At 41.1% G+C, this 22,552-nt stretch overlaps 1 protein-coding gene across 2 annotated transcripts in view; it reads right to left on the bottom strand.

Annotated features, from left to right (window-relative positions):
• Positions 1-15,829, bottom strand: part of PAFAH1B2 (platelet activating factor acetylhydrolase 1b catalytic subunit 2) — a 30,324-nt gene extending 14,495 nt beyond the window's left edge. The window contains exons 1-3 of one of the 2 annotated variants that reach the window (XM_032427895.1): positions 15,688-15,829; positions 7,044-7,131; positions 222-311 (exon numbers count right to left, since the gene is read on the bottom strand). In XM_032427895.1, the coding sequence (XP_032283786.1) occupies positions 222-311; positions 7,044-7,124 (171 nt within the window). In that variant the 5' untranslated portion in view covers positions 7,125-7,131; positions 15,688-15,829. Of the gene's footprint in view, positions 1-221; positions 312-7,033; positions 7,132-15,687 lie in introns of both variants that reach the window. The other variant, XM_032427896.1, reaches the window with a different exon arrangement.
• Between the last annotated feature and the right edge of the window lie 6,723 nt (positions 15,830-22,552).

The raw sequence follows: 22,552 nt of genomic DNA, 5'->3' as shown, positions 1-22,552 counted from the left end.
AAAGGGAGCTGAGTTAGAAACAACTCTGAATTTTTTGTCTCATCATGCTTGGTGGCACAAAGAATCCCATTATGGAGGTCTGACCTCCCTCGCACTCTGAACTAGAGCTTCTCTAAAGTGTCATGAATAAGCCTACAGATTCAGCTCAGAGTGAAAGATTGCTAGCGATGAATGGGTTTACTTTGGTAGCCAAGACCCACCCTCCCCCCTTCCACCTTTACCTCATATTGCTGCATTAACTGCACCATGGAATCCCCCACAAACAGTACATCAGGCTCTTTGTCTTTACAGTCCAGGACAAATCTGTTGTGCTGGTTTGAAAAAGGAAGAAAAATTAGAAACTGGCATTTCTTTCTCAGTGAGAGGTCTTGGCCTAGACAGAACAGTTGTCCAACCAGTTACTCTGCTGTTAAACATTCTATTTATTCCGTCTGAAATAAACTACTAGGACTTTCTTCCCACCCTTACCACACTGATCATTCTAATATGCTAAGAAAACTGGAATTCTATTGAAACCAGAATGGAAAAACACACTTAACATGTTTTTTTAGAAGTTTATCTTTTCCTCAAACTCTTTGAAAGGTAACTTCAGACACACAGAAGAGCCACAGTACAATGAACACCTGTATACCCTCTGCCTGTATTCAACAATACTGTTCTCCCATATTTGCTTCCTCTGTCTGTGTTTGCTCAACCATTTGAAGGTAAGTGGCAAATGCTATGGTTCCTCACCCTTACATATTTCAGCATGAGTAAGGACAGTCTCCTATAAAACCACAAAACTATTATCACATCTAAGACAATGAACAATAGTGCCATAATATTCAGTCCATATTCAATTTTTCCAGTTGTTCCAAGAGTTGGATAAAGTATTATAGCTCTTTTTTTGAACTAGGAACCAATCAAGAATCATGTATCTTATTTGGATGTTTTAACATGGCCTTTGAAAATGCCTGTTCACCTCCAACTCTGAGACAATGGCAAAGTGGGAGTCAATCCTTTCTCAGTCGAATCCAAATCTATACGCAGTGGTGACCATGACCTAGTCCTAGAGTACTTCTCTCTGCTGCAAGGGCACAAGACACTTTTAAAATGGATTTTACTCATCAATACTAAAGGACTCGCTATGTCTCTCTCTGTCAAATAAATAAATAAAATCTTCAAAAAAAAAATACTAAAGGACATAGTTGAAGTTTCTATATTCATCCCTGAAATAAATGTACATGATACTCTAGGCAACAGTCTTTAACCCAGTTCTAGGGAAAGGTCTGAATGCTGTTCCTTTTTCTCAAGCTCTACATTCAACGATGCTTTCCTTAGGAATTAAGTTATATTTAAGTGTTTCTGCTGCTAAATATCTGTGCAGGTAACACTGTGGTGAATCGGAGATACTCATCTGCTATGGGTGAAAATACAAAAATACTTCTGGAAATAATTTGACAATTAAAAGAGCTCCTCCTGTAGAGTGACAGGATTTGATATAGATTTTCCTTTTTTTTTTTTAAAGATTTTATTTATTTGACAGAGAGAGAGAGACAGCGAGAGAGGGAACACAAGCAGGGGGAGTGGCAGAGGGAGAAGCAGGCTTCCCGCAGAGCAGGGAGCCCGATGTGGGGCTCGATCCCAGGACCCTGGGATCATGACCTAAGCCGAAGGCAGACGCTTAACGACTGAGCCACCCAGGCGCCCCCCTTTTTGTTTTTTTAAGATTTTATTTATTTGAGAGAGAGAGAGAGTCCAAGTGGGGGAGGAGCAGTCGGGGAGGGAGAGAATCTCTCCAGCAGACTCCACATTGAGCACGGAACCCGACTCGGGGCTTGACTTCAAGACCCTGAGATCAGGACCTGAGCTGAAACCCTGAGCTGGATGCTTAACCGACTGAGCCACCCAGGTGCCCACAGATTTTCCTTTTTTTACATCCACGTTTTGTGTAAATAAACTTTTTAAATTACTACTATTTCAATAAGTATTTTTAAACTGAAGAGATAAAACGGGCACGAATAAAACCGTAGCTGGTGAGCAGGTACGCTTCCACACTTCTCCTCTCCACTGTAGTACTACAGCGCCAACTACCTCTCAGTACCGGTAAAACAGTTCACAGTTCTAGAATGTCATGGAATTTAAGCTCTGCTCTCTAAAGGTTCTGGTACTCTATGTTTTCTTTTTAAGTATAAAAGTAGGTACAATAAGTTTGGAAAAATAGATCAAAACAAAACACTTAGAATTCTACCATCTTAACCCAGTAACTATCATTTGGGCATATTTTCCTTTTTTTTTTTTTTTTTCCACAGGCCTCCCTAACCTTTTTTTAAACAGTTGACTCACTATGTGTACCTCTTTCTGGCACAATAGCTTTGGGGACAGAACAGCCTATGCTCAAATTCTAGCTTGCCTACTTTCTAGTCCAGAAAGCATATAACTAGTATCACCCTTAAAAAAACTTAATATGAAAAATATCAAACGTACACGAAAGCAGAATAGGGTAGCTCTATTTTTAACATCTTGAGGAACCTCCATGCTGTTTTCCAGAGTGGCTGCAACAGCTTACATTCCTACCAACAGTGTAAGAGGGTTCCCCTTTCTCCACATCCTCCCCAACACTTGTTGTTTCCTGTCTTTGTTAATTTTTGCCATTCTAACTGGTGTAAGGTGGTATCTCATTGTGGTTTTGATTTCTATTTCCCTGATGGCTAGTGATGTTGAACATTTTTTCATGTGTCTGTTAGCCATTTGTATGTCTTCTTTGGAGAAGTGTCTGTTCATGTCTTCTGCCCATTTTGACCTACAGAATCTCCCACAGTCTGGATTTTGTTGACTGTATTCCTACGGTGATCCTAGTGGACACGTTCATCTGCTCCAGGTATTTCCTGATATGTGGTATGGTATTTTGGCAATGCTTCATAGGAAATATTATCACTTCAAAACTTGTTTTGAAATAATTTTAGATCTACAGAAGAGTTGCAAAGATAGTACAGTATTCCCATATACCTTTCACTCAGTTCCCTCCAATGTTAACATCTTACATAAGCATGATACATTGGTTAAACTAAGAAATTAATATTCATAAATAGTATCAACTAAAATAGCTTACTCAGGGGGCACCTGGCTGACTCAGTCAGTAGAGCATGGGACCCTCCATCTCAAAGTTCTAAGTTTGAGCCCTGCATTGGGTGTAGAGATTACTTAAAAATAAGATAAAAATCTTAAAAAAAAAAAAAAGTTTACTCAGATCTCACCAATTTTTCCTCTATGTCCTTTTCCTGTTCCCAGGACCAATTCAGGGTATCACATGGCATTTAGTCTACATGTCTCCTTGGTCTCTTCCATCATGGGACAGTTTCTTGGTCTTTCCCTGTATTTCATGTCGTTGACACATTTAGTAGTAGTCAGGTGTTTTGTAGAATGTCCCTCAATTTGGGGCTGATTATTTTGTCACGAATACACTGAGGTGATGAATTATTCTGGAAGCCTACCACGGAGATGATGTGTGTGCCCTTGCTATATCATATCAGAGAGGAGTACACAATATTAACATGACTTATTACTGGTGATGTTAACATTGATCATCTGGTTAAGGTGGTGGTTGCCAGGTTTCTCCAATATATAGTTATTTTTCCTTTCCATACTGTATTTGTTAGAAACAAGACACTAGGGGCACCTGGGTGGCTCAGTTGGTTGAGCGTCTGCCTTCGGCTCAAGTCATGATCCCAGGGTTCTGGGATCGAGCCCCGCATCGGGCTCCCTGCCCAGCGGGGAGCCTGCTTCTCCCTCTCCCTGTTGCTCCTCCCACTCGTGCTCTGTCAAATAAATAAAATCTTAAAAAGAAAAAGAAACAAGACACTAAATCCAGCTCTCACTGATGGGGAATTAATAAGCTCCACCTTCTGGAGAGAGGGGATATCAAAAAATACGTGGTCTTATGTTAAAACCACCAAGGTAGTTTCCAGGGGGATACTTTTGAGGCTAGGCAAATATACTCTCTCTCCTTAAAGGTGTGCCTACTAATTTTAGTATTCACTGATGGACCTTCCCTACAGTAATTATTACCGTGGTGTTCAAATGAGGGTTTTCTTTTCCCTCCCTCCTCCTCCATTTATTTATTGTTAAAAGATTTTACTTTTACGTAATCTCTAAACCCAGTGTGGGGCTCAAACTCACAATCCCAAGATCAAGAGTTGCATTACATGCTCTACTGACTAAGCCAGCCAGGCTCCCCTACATTTATTAATTAAAATTATTATCTTTTCCCCTGTTTATCCAATTGTTTATTTATAGCAAAATGGATTCATGAATATTTACTTTATCCTTTGAGTTATAAACCAATAATATCATGACTTATTATGTCGCTCAAACTGTCCAACTTTGCACTTGGGTGCTCTTTCAGGTTGGCCTCAAGTGGTCAAAGTGAATATCATCAAAGAGACAAACCAGTATCACTGGTCTTCTATGAGATGTGCTAAGGACACTTCGCTTCAGTGATATTCTTGCCATACATCTTTTTTTGTTTTTTTCCTTTTCTTGAGTAGTTGCTCTCTTGCACTACAAGATGCTAGAGGTTCATCTTTTATTTCCTTTGTCCCAGCTGTAGATGCAATCATTTCTCCAAGTAGCCCTGGTTCCTTTCACTGGAGAAAAGAAACCAAGATCTGAGCATATATTTAATTATTTAGTAAAGTTATTCTTCTATATAGGTTAAAAAAATTTTTTTAAATATTCCTGTTTTTCTTCCATTTGACTATTTTTTTCTAGTCAATGCTAATTATTTAAAGCCTGCTAATTTATGCCAGAACAACAAAGACATCTAGTTCTAGTTACTACTTTTAATAAAGTTATAAATGGCCTAAACGTTCCTAAATATTTGTACCTAAATGGTATTTTCATATATAGCAAAGAAATACTATTTATAAAGAGGAAAGAGGCACCTAGATGGCTCAGTCAGTTAAGCATCTGACTCTTGATTTCGGCTCAGGTCATGATCTCAGGGACCTGAGATCAAGACCTGCATTCGGCTTTGCACTTAGCATGGAGTCGGCTTGGGATTCTCTCTCTCTCCCTCTCACTCTGCCCCTCCCCACCCCACTCAAGCGCTCTCTAAAATAAATGAATAAAATCTTAATTAAATAAAATTTAAAAAATAGGGAGGAAAAAGCTATAGCTACGCTTTTAACATGTATGATACACTGCAGAAAAATACAAAAACATACTACTTACAAAAAGTTTAAAAGCATGCAAAAATACTATAAATACAGTTTAGAAATTTAAGATATATGTAGTATGTAAGCACATGAAAAAAAAACCCACCAAATTTAGGATACTGGTTTGGGGACGGGGAGGTGGGAAAGAGAAAAAATGATCAATGAGAGGTATACACAGAACATCAATTCTATTAGCAATGTTTTATTTTTTTAGGGTGAGTGGTAAATACACAGAATGGCCAGTGGATTTCATAATACTTTTTAAGATATAAATGAACTGGGGCATCTGGGTGGCTCAATCAGTTAAGCGTCTGCCTCCGGCTCAGGGATTGAGTCCTGCATCGGGCTCCCTGCTGAGCAGGGAGCCTGTTTCTCCCTCTGCCACTCCCCTGTTTGTGCTTGCTCTCTCCCTCTCTGTCAAATAAATAAATAAAATCTTAAAAAAAAAAGGATATAAACAAACTAGGAAGATTAAGTAAGAATAACCATGCAGCTGATCCATATAAAAGTCAAAAAAAGTACTACCTACCACTCAAAATAAGCTAGTAGACAGACTGATTTTTAAGTCTGGGAAGACAAAAACAGAAGTAGACAACTATCAAGAGTATAAACAGAACCACTAAATACTAAAATGCAAAACTCTGGGTACTTAAAATCATATAGAACTTGTTATTCCAAAGAGGAAATATGGTTGGAAAGCAATAGATGAAGGTTAAATACAGTTATGGTTAAGTGATAACAGCTTATTAAAAGGCAGCTAAGAATACAAAGGAGACACAGTGCTACAAAACAATGGACACATCAAGAAGACACAGGAACCGGGAGAGGAGTCCCACTTGCTAAACCTGGGACAACGTGAGCTTCAAAATGACAACGGATTATAACCCCCTGGGAAGAATAAGAACTGAGTCCACACCATAATAAATAAGAACTGGTTTAGGCCAACAACATCTTAAGTGATCAAAGTTAATCACCAATAAGACAAACCAACACCATGTACCTTCTATGTGATGCACTGAGGACATCACTTCACTGATACCTGCCAAAAATGTGTAATCTGAATCTTGATTAGGAGGAAAAAGATAACCCAAATTGAGGAACATTCCGCAAAAGAAATGGCCGATATTCCAAACTGTCAGTGTCATGAAAAACAAAGGCTAAGAAATATTTCAAAGTAAAGGAGAATAAAGAGACAGGACAACAGAATGCAATGTGTGATCCTAGACTGGGAGGAAAACTGACATAAAAACATTGGGACAAATGGAGAATTGTGAACATGGCATGATATCAATGTTAAATGTCCTGGCTTTAATAACCATTCTGTAGTTTTGTAAGAAAATGTCCTTATTCTTAGAAAATGCACTGAAATATTTAGGGGTGAAGGGGCATGATGATTGCAACTTCCTCTCAAATGGTTCAGAAAACACTGAATGTTGGTATGTGCACATACAAATACAAGCAGATATGAACAGAACCTTTAGGCAGATGTGGCAAAACGTTAACTAGCAGGTCTGGATGAAGGATATAGGGAGTTCTTTCTAAAATTTTTGCAATATTTGTATAATTTTGAAATTACTTCAAAATAAAAAAAGCTTACCAAAGGAAAAAAAAATGCTGTGGAGACACTGTTATCTTTCAAGAGGGCAATGACTAGGCTTTCAAAACATTCCTCTGGTCCAACATCAGGCTAGTGATTAGGTATGACATTAGCGTAACATTAGATTTTTATTTAAAGTAATGATTCTTATTGACCATAAAAATGCATGCACTTTGTGGCTTTGGTCAAAAGAGTCTGGAAAACTGAAGAGACTCATCTTTGGTGAATAATACATACGCACTTCCTTTTACCTGAGACATCCATCTGTCATCTCCTTGAATATCTTCTGCTGCATGTGGAATAGCTGCTGGGTTTGAGTCCCCTTGGCTCATTCTATACCTGAGGGGAAAAATGTCTACGTCATATTTCATTCATTAACAGGAATGTTTGTTGCCACTTAAATATTACATGCTAGGTTTTAAATAATAATTTAAGTCTCATTGTGGCTTTGCCTAGAAATGAAACTGGAGTTTATTTTCAGTAGACGTGAGTTCTAGGACATGACTGCTTAAGTCCCATGAATATCTAGCATCCTCAAACTTCCAGACAGGTTCGAGTATCATTTAGGAACAGTGCATTACAATGAAAAAATCTGCTCCAAGTATATACTTTACATCTACATTAATTTTTCATGATTACATGTTAGTGCAAGCACCAAATGACATAAGGGATCAGACACTTAAGAGTTCAATGAAACCTGCATTAGAGGCTTTTAGGCTGCTCCAGTTAGACGCTGGAGAATTGCTATAGCCTGATTAGAATCCACTGGTTACTAAATATCACACAAATAACTACTACAGATTGTGACAAAACTAGTCATAGGCTTTGGCACTGGTTTTTGACAAATGTTTACTAGGTATTTTATTTTTGATAGGTATCCACCAAGAAAATGTTATTAATGATGAGTTCAAACACGGCATCTGATAGTGGAGAAGGCGTAAGCGAAATTCAGAAAACCTAGAAATGCTAACCTATAAAGACAAAGACACCAGACTGTTTTCAGTCAACTCTGGAGAATACATACTAGAGACATCAGGCTCGAGAAATCACTTGGCATATACAAAGAATGATGAAAAATAGGAAAATCTGGGGTTTTGTGGCTTAAAGAAAAGAGGACCATTCTCTTTTTCTTTCCCTTGCTATCATCAAATTCAGCTAAGCTTTCTCTAGAAGAGGACTGAGTTCTATTCATTCAATAAGTATTTACTGAGTAAACAAAACACACTAGATTGGCAAAGCAGTAATTTTTGAGCATGAGAAAGTAACAAAGCTCTAAATGTGAAAATATACCTTCATTCATGAAAAATACATTATAGAAGCAAACCAATGTTTTAACACTAACTTTGCAAACCAATTAGTTCCACTCTAAATGACACTAGGTCTAAGAAAATTAGGCTTAGGGTTAAACCCGTATCTAACTCGAAATGTAAAACATCATCCACACCCTGTGTACAGACCTTCCTCAACTTATAATAGGATTACATCTGGATAAACCCATCGTCAGTTGAAAATATCCTAAGTGCAGGAACCTGGATGGCTCAGTCCCGACTCTTGATTTCAGCTCAGGTCATGATCTCAGGGTCATGAGACTGAGCCCTGTGTGGGCTCCAGGCTCAGCAGGGAGTCTGCTCGAGATTCTCGCCCTCTCCCTCTGCCCCTCTCCCCGCTCGCATGCTCTCACTCTCTATAATATAAATAAATAAATCTAAAAAAAAAGAAAAATCCCAAGTCAAAAATGCATTTAATACACCTAATCTACCAAATAGCATGACCTAGCTTACCTGAAATGTGCTCAAAACACTTCTATTAGCCTACAGTTGGGCAACATCATCTAACACAAAACCTATTTTACAACAGAGTACTGAGTATCTCCTGTAACTTACTGAATACTGTACTGGATGTGGTAAACAGATGGTTGTCCCTGTATCGGATGCTGACCTCATGGTCATGTGGCTGACTGGGAGCTTCGGCTCATTGCCACTGCCCAGCATCACCAGAGGATCCTGTCGCATGTCACTAGCCCAGGAAAAGATCAAACTTCGAACCCTGCCCTGCGCGTGTGGGGTGGGTCGTGTGGGGTGGGGAACCACCCTGCCCTAGGTGTGTGGGGTGGGTCCGGTGTCTTTATGATAATCACCTGTGACCAACAAAGAATAACTAGCCCCTAAAAACGAAGTAAGCCATCGAAGGTGTTATAAATAGAGATGTTTAAAGGATTTAGGTTCCCTGGTTAGCTTTCTACAAAAGACCAACCTTAAAGGCCCTTGTACGCAACCCTGTGGGGACCCCCTCACTCTTGAGAGCTTTTTCCGTATCTTCAATAAACTTTATTCACATACACACACAAAAAATCAAACTTCGAAACTGGAAGTACGGTTTCTACTGAATGCATACGGCATTTACACCATTGTAAAGTCAAAATATCATAAGTAGAACCATTAAGTCAGGGACAATCTGTATATATTTATTTAGATTACTAAAATTTGCAACTATCAGAAAATAATAGCTATCTATGAAGGACTACATATGCCATGTTTTTTATACATACCACTTCCAATCCTTGCAAAACGAAAAAAACGAGGATCAGATAATTTAGGTACTTTGTGCAGTAAGCGGAGGAAATTAGGTTTGCTTGACCCCAGTAATGTCACATCTGGCCCACTAATTCACAAAGCAGTTCATGCTGACTCCCTAAAGAGGCCTTGTATCTTTTTTTTTTTTTTAAGATTTTATTTATTTGAGAGAGAGAGACACAGGGAGAGGGAACACAAGCAGGGGGAGTGGGAGAGGGAGAAGCAGGCTTCCCACCGAGCAGGGAGCCCGATGTGATGCGGGGCTCGATCCCAGGACCCTGGGATCATGACCTGAGCTGAAGGCAGATCCTTAACAACTGAGCCACCCAGGCGCCCCGAGGCCTTATACCTAACCGTTTCACCCAAAAAGCATAAACTACCTGGAGCTAAAAACATCAATGTAAAATACAAGAATTGGGAAGAACTGCAAGATGAATCTGTATAGCTCCAATCAAATTATGGTATCTGGTTGAGGCTTCACTGCCTGAGAAAAGTATGGGAAAATTAAAAGATTCATAAAGGACAAAGAAAAGGGGCGCCTGGGTGGCTCAGTTGGTTAAGCGTCTGCCTTCAGCTCAGGTCATGGTCCCAGGGTCTTAGGATCGAGCCCCGCACTGGGCTCCCTGCTCCATGGGAAGCCTGCTTCTCCCTCCCCCACTCCCCCTGCTTGTGTTCCCTCTCTCACTGTCTCTGTCTCTGTCAAATAAATAAATAAAATCTTTAAAAAAGGAAAAAGAAAAAAAATGATTAAAGGAGATTAAGACAAACAGTCACATAGACACCTTTATTTTGGGGGCACCTGGGTGGCTCAGTTGGTTAAGGGTCTGCCTTTGGCTCAGGTCATGATCCCCGGGTCCTGGGACAGAGCCCTGGGATAGAGCTTCTCCCTCTCCTCCCCTCTGGTGCTCTCTCTCACTATCTCTGTCTCTCTCTCTCAAATAAATAAATCTTAAAAAAAACAAAACAAAAACAAAACATTTAATTTTAGGTGTTTTTTTTTTAAAGATTTATTTCAGAGAGAGAGAGAGTGCGCGCACATGTAGGAAGAGGGAGAAAGTTGAGCAGAGTCCTCGCTGAGCTCAGAGCCCACTTGGGGATCGATCTCATGACCCTGAGATCATGACCTGAGCGGAAACCAAGAGTCGGACCCTTAACCGACTGGGCCACCCAGGGGCCCTGCTTTTGTTTTTAAACTAGTAAAACATTCTATACGTTCCATACAAAAGTTTCTTTGGGTCTAAATTCAATTCTAGATTGAAGTCTGGCTATTCAGGTTAAATCTGACATGGTGCTTAATAGTAGTTTTAATTTTAAAAATAGCTTTCTTGGGGCGCCTGGGTGGCTCAGTCGTTAAGCGTCTGCCTTTGGCTCTGGTCATGATCCCAGGGTCCTGGGATCGAGCCCCGCATCGGGCTCCCTGCTCCGCGGGAAGCCTGCTTCTCCCTCTCCCACTCCCCCTGCTTGTGTTCCCTCTCTCGCTGTGTCTCTGTCAAATAAATAAATAAAATAAAAAATAAAAAATAAAAAATAAAAAAAATAAAAATAGCTTTCTTTCCTGCCGATCATACAGCTGTTATTAGCCTTAAGACAGACAAGGGGCAACCAAGTTTTCCCACCTTATGGATTTCAAAATTACATATATAATGTAAAGAAGTACAGCAACAAACAGCTTCACTTTCCACTAATTCAAAAGACTATTTCCTAAATTTTTAAATAGATTTTCTTCTTTACCTTTTTTTAAAAGGGGGGAGCGGCAGAGGGAAAGGAGGAGAGAGAAATTTTTTAATTTTTTAATTAATTTTATTTTTAAAAGATTTTATTTATTTATTTGACAAAGAGAAAGGGTACAAGCAGAGGGAGTGACAGGGAGAGGGAGAGGGAGAAGCAGGCCTTCTGCCAAGTGGGGATCCCAGAACCTGGGACCATGACCTGAGCCGAAGGCAGACACTTAACCAACTGAGCCACCCAGGTCCCAGAATCTTTTTTTTTTTTTTAAGATTTATTTATTTATTTGAGGGGGGGGAGGGGGAGAGAATCTCAAGCAGACTCCAGGCTGAGCAGGGAACCCAACTCGGGCTGGATCCCAGGACCCTGAGATCATGACCTGAGCTGAAACCAAGAGCTGGACGCTCAACCCACTGAGCCGCCCAGACACCCCTTAATTTTTAAAAACCCAACTATTTCATTAGTTTGTTGTCATTTGTTTTCCTACATGGAGAGACACTTAACATGTTAGGTATTTTTGAGGTAAAAGTTAACTGACACAAAATTAACTGAGAGACCACTACTGAAACAGAGAAGAAAAATCTGTCCCACTCTCACTATATGATTATATAATTAAACTATTGTTCCTGGGGATTGTTTAAAGAACAAGGGTGACAAACTGCGAATATAAGGTACCTTCATAATAACACGTATTCAAATATATCCCTCACCACTTAAAAGACAAAATGCAGGCACTTCAACTTCATTTCAGTTCTTGGGATTCCATATTCGGATCTTGAAAAGCTTAAAGAATTTTGACAAACTGGAGGGTGTCTAGAGGAAAGGAGCCAAGCTGGTAAGAGAAAGCCTGTCCTATTAGAAACAGTTGAATGAAAGAGGTATGTTTATAATCTGTAGAAAAACTGGTTAGGGAAGAGGAAAACAGGACATAAATAACTGCCAAACTATTTGATGATTACTAGGAGGAGATATTACCCTTATTTTGCATGTCCCCAAATAGGAAGGTAAGGCCAGTGGATAGAATGTACAGTTAGACAAATTTCTAACAAGTATGACTACAAAATGACATGGCCTGTCTCTCACAGTAGATTCCTCCAATGGAGATTCAAAAAGAGGCAAGCTGAATCCCTAACAAGAAAGCATAAAGTGAACTAAAGCATATGAGTAAAGATTGGTCCAGATTTGTGGTGCCCAAACATCTTTAATGTTCTAGAATCTTTTTGAAATGTGTCCTATTGGGGCGCCTGGGTGGCTCAGTCGTTAAGCGTCTGCCTTCGGCTCAGGTCATGATCCCAGGATCCTGGGATCGAGCCCCGCATCGGGTTCCCTGCTCGGTGGGAAGCCTACTTCTCCCTCTCCCACTCCCCCTGCTTGTGTTCCTGCTCTCACTCTCTCTCTCTCTGTCAAATAAATAAATAAATAAAATCTTTAAAAAAAAAAAAAGAAATGTGTCCTATTATATATTTACTTATAAATTAAATGTATAAGTTACTGTTAATCTATATATTAAATATTAGTAAAGTTTACTTTTTCCTTTTACATAAAAAATAAATGTAAGAAGTTCTGAATTGTTTCCTGTATTCCAATGGTTCATCTTCTGCAATCCCCAGGGAGTGCACATACTCTACTTTCAAGACCAATGGTCTATTTAAGCTATAAAATCTTTCTAGATCTAGGATTCAATTTACTAACATGGATTTTCAGAGTTCCTCCAACAGGTAAATAACTGTTGTAAAATAATAATCACAATTAAAATTAAGAACTTACTATTTACAAGACACTGTGCTAGGCGCTTTGTTATTTAAATAAAACTGAAGCTCAGTGAGATTTAAAGAACCTGCTCCATGATGGGGAGAGCTGAAATTGGAACTCAGGCTGCTATACCTCTAAAGCCTATCATTCTTGAGCAAAGGGTGTCAGGCTCGATATAGAAAAGCCACGATAAATTCTCATTTACTAATCTGATTCATCTATCTACCTTATTATTACTAACCAAATTTAATGGCATCCTGATACCCTGAGCAAAACACTTTCATCTTGGTACTAAATTTCTTCATGGACAAAATGAAGAAATAGGGACAGAGAAACCGAGGGAAAAAATGTCACTTATCTAAGGCTACCAGGCAGGTAGAATTGAGAGAAGATTGCAAAATATTCCCAATTAGCTAGTCTTTTTTTTTTTCTTTCCGTAACTATGAATACAAGGTCATCCTTCCTCCTCAACAAAGGCAAAGTACCTGAGCAAAAATTTCTTTGTGCCTTCAGACACTTGGGATTTTGTATTGTTTTGCTAAATCAAATTCTCACAATACAAAGTAGCTTTCAGTTTTACTGATGGCTATGGATTGATAACATCCTTAAAGGGCAGGTAAAGAAAAAGTGAGCCACAAACCCATGCAACCTCCTAAGAACGAAGCTAGAAATGTACAATCTAGGGATCTATGCATTTAGAAGATTCAAATAATTTGGGAGTCAAATAAAATAAGCTGTTGAATTCTTTGTAAGAGAAATGAAGAATGAATCAGGAGCTATCCAGAGTACAGCCTGTGATAGGACACAAAAACCTGAATGATTTTGGGTTTCCTGCCTCAGAGCAATACCATACACAGCAGTATTCGGAATAGTGAAGCCGTAATCAGTAACATAATAAAAAAAGTACCAATAGGGAGGTGGATTCTGACTCCCATTTCACCTTCCTGATTCATAATAATCCCTTTGGGGGGGATTATTTTAAGTCACTAACTTCTGATCACAAACAGCAGGTTCAGTTAGAGAAACCAAGGAGAACGGAGATAAAGGTCTGAAGAACAAAAGTTTGGTTAATTTACCAGGAGAGACTACTCCAGGGAATCTCTGATTGTCCATTAAAATGTAAATTCTTTGGGAAAATGAGGAGTAAGCAACTTGCACAGCATTTCCCAATTTTCCTGCATTTTCTATCTTCTTTCTACCTTAACTTGGACTATGACAGTGAACACCAGAATTTCCAGATACTTATACCAGTATGTGGTGTAGCTGGTGTAGCATGTTTAATCAGAAACCAGTTCCAACAACAAAGAAATATAAATTCTCAAGCTCAGCTGGATCTTTAGTTTAACCAGGAAACAGAGGGAGGAGAAAAGTTGCACCAAGAATTAAAGGATTTAGAATGTGTCCACTCTGACCTAAGCCTCTTCATTTTGCTTCAGAGGGAGTTGGCAGCAATATTCTGAAAGGGAAGAAAAGCCTCATCCAGAAGACCCTGCCTCAGTGGGCTGGCGGGTGGGTCCCAGGGTTCCAGCACATCCATAATTTATTATCAAATGCCCGCCCAAGCCAACAAATTAAAGCACAATGATTTCCTACTCCTCCCCTGCTCCCCCACAAGGAGGCAACCTTTATATCAGAACAATGTGCCCAGGAGAGAATCTAAAGACACAGGCTTATCCAAGGCAAAGCCGTATTCAAACGCTCAGGAGAGACAACACTCTGTATTTTTTCCTTCTTCTTTCTCCATACCTTTATCCCCCTCGCCCCAATTTAAAACTGTACAAAATGAGATCCTAGAGTGGGTGCAGATGATCTTCCCTTTCTCTGCAGACACACTCTAAAAAAGAGGCCAGAGATTGAAGTGCTTGCTTTTCTTAAGGTCCGTGCGTAAATCATGGAAAGCAACGCTGTCTTGAGAGCTATGGGAAGCAGAACAGTGAGTCACCATGCAACGGGTATATCGCAAACCTGCAGGCCAGAAGGTCTCGCTCCTGTAAACGGACATGGATGGACCAAGTGAAAAGCACCAGAGAAAATCTGTCCATTGGCCTCTTTAAGCAGCTGGCTGACCTTGGGCAAATCACCAACCTTGCTGGGCCTCATCTAGATCTAAAATGAGGTGCTGGGCAACATGGCCCTCTAAGAAATAATCCCCTCGGAGCCCTGACAGTCTGCGGGTTTTTGAATACATTAGGGGAAACGGAGAAGTTTCTAAAGAGTTGAAATTTTTCAACAAAAGGGGGAGGAAAAAGTGCTCGGTCAACAAGCCACCGAGTAACGGGCCTGAGCCCGGGTTAAAGGCCTCTCCGACGGGGGAAAGGGGAGGGAGGGTCAGGGGTTCGGGCGCGGGGATGGAGGGAAGAGGCAACAGCTGAGACCGAAGGCAGAAGAGTTGCTACAAACGGGGCTGGCGGCGGCGAACCGCCGGCCACCGCGAGCTAGGGTGCCGAGAGGCCTGCTCCAGGGGGTGGGCCGGGGAGGAGCGGCCGCCCCGCCACCGTAGTCCCCCTGCACCCCTCCCCTGGGAAAGGCGGGTGGAGACGGCGGCCAGCGGCGGAGCCGAGTCGGCAGGTTTGGGGGTGGGGTGCCGGCGGGAGGCTCTAAGGGGGGCGGCGAGCGGTCGGGGAGTGCCGGGGACAGCACGGGCAGCTGGGGAAGCAGCGCTGGGCCGCGGAGAAGGCGCGCGCGCGAGGCCCCCCGAGGGTCGGCGGGGGGGGGGGGGGGGCGCGGGGGGGGGGGCCGGACAGTGGGGGAGGGGAGGGCGCGGGCCTCTCACAATAACAAATCGCAGGCCCTTCCGACCCCCACCTCTAAGCCTCCGGTTCCCCGCGACCCTGGCTGCACTCACTCAGGCAGAGGGTCCGTACGGGCCCCAAGCGGCTGCGGCGTCGGCGGGTGGCGCGTCTGTCGCTCGCTCAGTCCCGGCGGCCCCGCTCCGGCGCGTCCCTCCTCGGGCCCCAGCACCAGCGGCAGCGCCCCCACTTCCGGTTCCCCTGCCACTCAAGCAAATGGCTTCCGGAAGTCCCGCCTCATCCTGCGCGGCCTCCGCGTGGCTCCCCGCTGCCCGCTTTCCCTATCTGCGGGCACTCACTGCTGGCGCTCAGGTGCCCTGCCACGCCCTGCGAGGTTCCCCGCATTGTTCTCTGTCCTGCCCTCTTTTTGCACGTAGTCTGCATGAGGTGCAAACTGTCTTTCCTTCGGCTGCATCCCTCAATCCTGCGTTAATGTCGCCGCGGAGTGGAGATGGCATTTGGGACAATGTGGCGTGACCTCACACTGACGCCATTCCTCTCCCACCCGGCCAACCTGGCTTCTTTCTCTACCCCGTGGAATCAACCAGATTGCTGTAACTGGGAGGGAAATAGGGCCCCAAAGTTAATGAGACAGTCTGCCACATTATGAGTGGAATTTGTTTCTGTGATGAATGGACGGGTGTGGGGGGACCGCCTCTTAAGGTGATACCATACGGGGCTGGCGAGTCAGCCCTTAACAATCCATCCAGTTTAGGGGAAGACACACATATACAAAGTCAACACTAAAAAGAGTACATGCCAAATGCTATATAAATGCGGGACCTGTAAGAGTAGACAGGGAGGGCGAAAGATGTGCGCAGGCTTATGGCAGCGAGACGTTTGGTAGAGCACACGCCTGAGCTGGCCCTTTAAGGCTGGACAGACTTCATTCAGACCTACGCCAGGTAGTAGGTAGAGCCTTCCAGCGCTCTGAAATGATGGGGGGCAAGGGGGCCGGCGGTAATTTTGCTGAGAACACCTGTTAAGAATACTATAAAAATCAAGATATATCAAATTGGTTTTCAGCTCACCTGTGCTGTCGAGTGATACTACATTTACCAGGCATGTATAATCCAAAATAATTTTGTCCTTGTATAGAATGATTTTTACATTGCTAATTTACGTTGGAATTTTCTTGCAGACACTGTATGGCACATCAGTAAGTGCTCAGTAAATGTTTGTTGTTTTAAGTGTTATACTGAAAAGAATTCATGTTTGGGGAACTCAAGAGGCAGCCCAGAAATATGTTGATAACAGAAGAGAAACAGCTTGAATTATTCTCAGGGGATAAATCCACAGAATCTGGCATTTCCCCAATTGTAACACTCAACACACTTTAATGTAATTACTACTTTAATACTCTGTCTTCACTGCTATAGTGTAAGCTCCGAGGGAGCAGGGACTGTGTTCTTTGGATTCCCAGCACCTGGCACGGTGCCTCAATCACAGTAGACGTTAAATATTGCTGCATGAGGAATGAATGATCAAGGGTTGATTTTGTGCCTGTGTGGAACCCATGGCCTCTCTCCCTACTTTTTTGTTTTCAACTTTTTAATTAAGAAACATAAACAAGGGAGGTGTACCCCTAGGAAATACTAAACCTAGTTAAACTAGCTTCTGCAAATATTTAAATACCTTTATGGCTCGGGCAGTTTTTATTGTTTTGGCAAAATCTCAATGTCATCGAACCCTGAAATCTATCAAGAGCTTCTTTCCTGAATTTGTCTGTTTTAGCTTTCTAAATAGATCATTTTCAAAAATAAGCAGGTGGTACAGTGGAAAGGACCCTGAACTAGGCTTCAGGGTGTCCCGGGGTGTTGTCTGCGGGCTACTGCTATTTTACTTCTTCAAGCCTTTGTTTCTTAGTCTGTAAGATAAAAAGAATGGACTAGATGATTGCTAAGGTCCTTTCTAGCTCTCAATTTCTACCCTCCTCCCAGTTACATTCAGGAACATAATTCTGAGGGCATCCACATCCTATCTCACTCCTCCTCACTTCCCACACACAAATCCCCTTCCCCCCCGGGTCCCATTCAGAGTCGGTGTTTTCCATACAGTCCCAGTTGGTGATAGGTAAAAACAACTTTTCTGACTATGACACAAATTGACGGAAAACTATCCAGAGAGCTTGTGCTTCAAGTTGTTTTTCCATTAACGATGATGGGTTTTATGAATCCATCCAGATACTTTATAGTCTGGTTTCCCTATTGATTAAATGCTACCCTAAAGGGAGAAAATATATAAATCCTGACAAAATGTCTGTGGACTGATTGGAGTCCTCAAACGGGCAAAAGTAAAAGGGATCTAATGTAAACCTAGGACTTTGAGAATGAGAAGTGTCAAAATACTACCCAAGTGGCCTGGAATTTAGGAGACTGCTTGGCATTTCATTACTTACAGTAATGAAACTGGGAGGTTTCAGAGGACCTGGCATTTCAGACGTGAAAAGAAGGAGGGAAAGCTATGTGGCCTGCGAATGGACACGTGGTATGAATTCAGGGAATTTCTGTGGGTAGAACCCAAGATCAGATGGTTTATAAAAAGAGTTTCAAAGTGTTGCATATTGTTAAAACAACATTAAAAAATGTTTTTACCGAAGAAAACAAGTTCACTTACATCCTCACAAATAAACACATTTTCATTTGCCTCAATAACCATACATTGAGTAAATATTTCTTAATTTTAAAATCTCCGGGGTCAGGCCAAATGTTAGAAATACAGTAAAAAATATACAGTATTGGGACCCCTAGGTGGCTCAGTTGGTTAAATGTCTGTCTTCAGCTCAGGTCATGATCCCGGGGTCCTGGGATGGAGTACCGTGTCCTGTGGGGCTCCCTGCTCAGTGGGGAGTCTGCTTCTCCTTCTGCCTACCGCCCCCCAGTTTGTGTGCTCTCTCTCTCTCTGACAAATAAATAAAATATTTTAAAAATATTTAAAATGTTTAAAAAATAAAATATTTTTAAAAATTAAAAAAAATATTTTAAAAATATTTAAAAAACAGTATTATAACAGCATTTTTGTTTCCACCACTGACAATTGTTAATTTGTCATAGTCTTATTTTTGTAAGCAACGTGTGTGTTTATGTTTTTGTATCACTACAAACTCATGAATTGAAATTGAAACACATTTGATGTGTGTTATTCCATTGCAATTATTAAGCTTATTGATAACCATATTGTCCTGTGTTTAGGAGGTGGGATGGGACCCTATTCAAGTTGCCTGAGTCGTTTTAACATGACCAAACATTGATTTGTTTTCTGCTATTTTAGTTTTTTGCCTTTTCGACAATTTCATAGAAATGGAATCAGACAGTAGGTACTCTTTTGTTTCTGGCTTCTTCTGTTTAACATATTTTTGAGATTCATCCTTGTTGTATGTATTCCTTTTTATTGCCAAATAGTATTTTGTTGTATGGCTATTCTACAATTTGCTTATCCAGTCAACTGTTAGGAACATTTGGTTTGTTTCTAGTTTTGCTAATTATGAATAAGACTAAGATGAAAGTTCATATAGAAGTCTTTGTGAAGGTATTTGTTTTCACTTTTTTCTGATAAACATCTAGGAACAGAATTGCTACTTATATTGCCAAGTGCATGTTTCCCATTATAATAAACTGAGCCACCCAGGGGTCCCAATACTGTATATTTTTTACTGTATTTCTAACTGCCCAACTGCTTTTCAAAGTGGTTTATCATTTTACACTCCCCAAAGCAGTATGTGAGAGTTCCAGTTGCTCTGGATCCTTGACAACACATGATATTGTCAATCTTTTTAATGTTAACCATTCTAATGGGTAGGTAGTGATATCTCACTGATTTTAATTTGCATTTCCCTGATTATTAATAATACTAAACATCTTTTCATATTCTTTTTAGCCATTTATATATTTTCTTTTGCCAAGTGCTTGTTCAACTCTTTCGCTCATTAAAAAAATTGGGTTGTCTTTTTTTTTTTAAGATTTTATTTATTTGACAGAGAGAGACAGAGAGAGATAGCAAAAGCAGGAACACAAGCAGGGGGAGTGGGAGAGGGAGAAGCAGGCTTCCCACGGAGCGGGGAGCCCGATGCGGGACTCGATCCCAGGACCCTGAGATCATGACCAGAGCCGAAGGCAGACACCTAACGACTGAACCACCCAGGTGCCCAAAAATTGGGTTGTCTTATTACTGAGTTGTGAAAGTTCTTTTATATTCTGACTATAAAGCCTTTGTCAAATATATGTATTTCAAACATTTTTCTCCCAATCTATATCTTGAGTTTTCTTTTTTATTATTATTATTTTATTTTAATTCCAGTATAGTTAATATACAGTGTTATATTCATTTCAGGTGTACAATATAGTGATTCAACAATTCCATACATAACTCAGTGTTCATCAAGACAAGTGTAGAGTTTTCATTTTCTTTTTTTTTTTTAAGATTTTATTTATTTGAGAGAGAGAGAAAGCACACACACAAGCAGGGGGGAAGGGCAGAGGGAGAGGGAGAAGCAGACTCCCTGCTGACAGGGAGCTCCATCCCAGGACCCTGAGATCATGACCTGAGCCAAAGGCAGATGCTTAACCCACTGAGCCACCCAGGTGCCACGAGTTTTCTTTTTTTTTTTAAGATTTTATTTATTTATTTGACAGAGAGATAGCAAGAGCAGGTACACAAGCAGGGGGAGTGGGAGAGGGAGAAGCAGGCTCTCCGCCGAGCAGGGAGCCCGATGTGGGGCTCGATCCCAGAACCCTGGGATCATGACCTGAGCGGAAGGCAGGTGCTTAACAACTGAGCCACCCAGGAGCCCCGAGTTTTCATTTTCTTTCTTTTTTCTTTTTTTTAAAGATTTTATTTATTTATTTGAGAGAGAGAATGAGAGAGAGAGAGAGAGAGAGCACAAGAGGGAGGAGCGGGAGAGGGAGAAGCAGACTCCCCACTGAGCAGGGAGCCCGATGCAGGACTCGATCCCGGGACTCCAGGATCATGACCTGAGCCGAAGGCAGTCACTTAACTAACTGAGCCACCCAGGCGCCCGAGTTTTCATTTTCTTAATGGTATCTTTCAAAGAACAAAATTTTTAACTTTGACAAAATATAATTTATCATTTTTTTAAATTTATGGTTTGTGCTTTTGTGTCCTATTTAAGAAATCTTTGCCTACTGTTACAATGAATTTCTTCTAAAAGTGTTTATAACTTTAGCTTTTGCATTTCAGATAGTAATCCTTTTAAAGGTGATTCTTGTGTGTGGTGTGAAGGACAAAACTGTTTTGCATATGGATGTGGGATTGTTCTGGCCCTGTTTGTTGAAAAACTTTTCCTTTCTCTACTGAATTATCTTGGCCCCTTTGTTGAAAGACAATTGACTATATAAGTGTGGGTCAGTTTCAGACTGTATATTCTTTTCCATCCATCTCTGTATCTACCTTTACACCAATGCTAAACCGTCTTAATTACTGTAACTATGTAGTAACTTTTGAGATCAGATAGTGTTAAGTCCTCCAGCTGTCTTCTTTTTCAAAATTGTTTTGAGTGTTCTAGGGCTTTTGCATATCCATACAAATTTTAGAATGAGCTCATCAAATTCTACTAGAGGCCTTTTGAAATTCTGATGGAGATGCATTGAATCTATACACCAGTTTGGGGAGAATTGACTCCTTTACAATGTTGAGTCTTCTGATTGATGAAGTTTTTTTTAAAGATTTTATTTTAGGGGCATCTGGGTGGCTCAGTCGGTTAAGCATCTGCCTTCGGCTCAAGTCATGATCCCAGAGTCCCGGGATTGAGTCCCACGTCGGGCTCCCTGCACAGTAGGGACCCTGCTTCTCCCTCTCTCTCTGCCCCTCCCCCTGCTTGTTCTCTCTCTCTCTGTCTGTCAAATAAATAAAATCTTTTAAAGTAATTAAAAAAAGATTTTATTTTATTTTTAAAGACTTATTTATTTGAGAGAGAGAGTGTGCACGGGAGTGGCGGGGGGAGAGGCAGAGGGGAGAGAGAGACTCTGAAGCAAACTCCCTACTGAACCTGGAGCCCAACTGGGGGCTCAACTCAGGGCTTGACGTGGGGCTTGATCTCACGACCCTGAGATCATGAGCCAAAACCAAGAGTCAGATGCTTAACTGACTAAGCCAGCCAGGTGCCCCTGATTGATGATTACTGTTTACTGTGCTATTATTTTAGATCTTCTTAAATTTCTCTCAGCAATATTTTGTAGGTTTACATATTTGATAAATTTATCCTTAAGTATATATAATATATCCTTGACATTTATGAGAAAATTTTGTCTTTGAGAACTCTATTTTTGAGAACCGTATAATAGCATATAATTTTCTGATGAAATGTTCTTGAAACTTTAAAGCAATCACTTGATCTCTGTTGTGACTGTAACAATATGCTTGAGGAGGAGTAAAGAACCCAAATGCCAGGCTGAAATTCACACCCTATCTAGGCATCTGGGCCTTGCTTTCTGGCTAAATGCTTTGTTTTCATTGCCCACCAACCTTGAAGAGACTTTCATTCAAATTTCCACCTTATTAAAATTACAAATCCTTATATCATGGATTTTCAGGCTCTCAAGATAAAACCCTGAATTCTGAAGCCAAGAAAACATGGATGTTTCTACTGTAGTGTGCATCTCCTTCTTTGAACCCTTTGTTTACAAGCCTCCTTCCCTAATTCAATATGCATTCTAGGCAGGAGCCCTGTCTCATTTCTCTTTGTAACCCCAGTTCCAGGAAGTGCCTGGCATAATGAATATTTTTTGGTAACTGGTGGATGAATGAAGTCAAGGTCGATTTTCAGGCCTCAGGAAAGAAGACCATAAAAGCTGAGTGGGCAGAGGCTGGAATTAAAATCGGGAATAGGACTCAGCAACAGGAATCCTAAAAGTCTGGCAACGCAGTGGGAAGCTGAAACTCAGGAGTTAACCGGGCAGAGTTCAT

Source organism: Phoca vitulina, unplaced genomic scaffold (assembly GCF_004348235.1).
Source record: "Phoca vitulina isolate PV1807 unplaced genomic scaffold, GSC_HSeal_1.0 scaffold38, whole genome shotgun sequence".
Taxonomy (NCBI): Eukaryota; Metazoa; Chordata; class Mammalia; order Carnivora; family Phocidae; genus Phoca; species Phoca vitulina.
The sequence above is the reverse complement of the archived record's forward strand: the minus strand, read 5'-3'. Positions and strand labels throughout refer to the sequence as shown.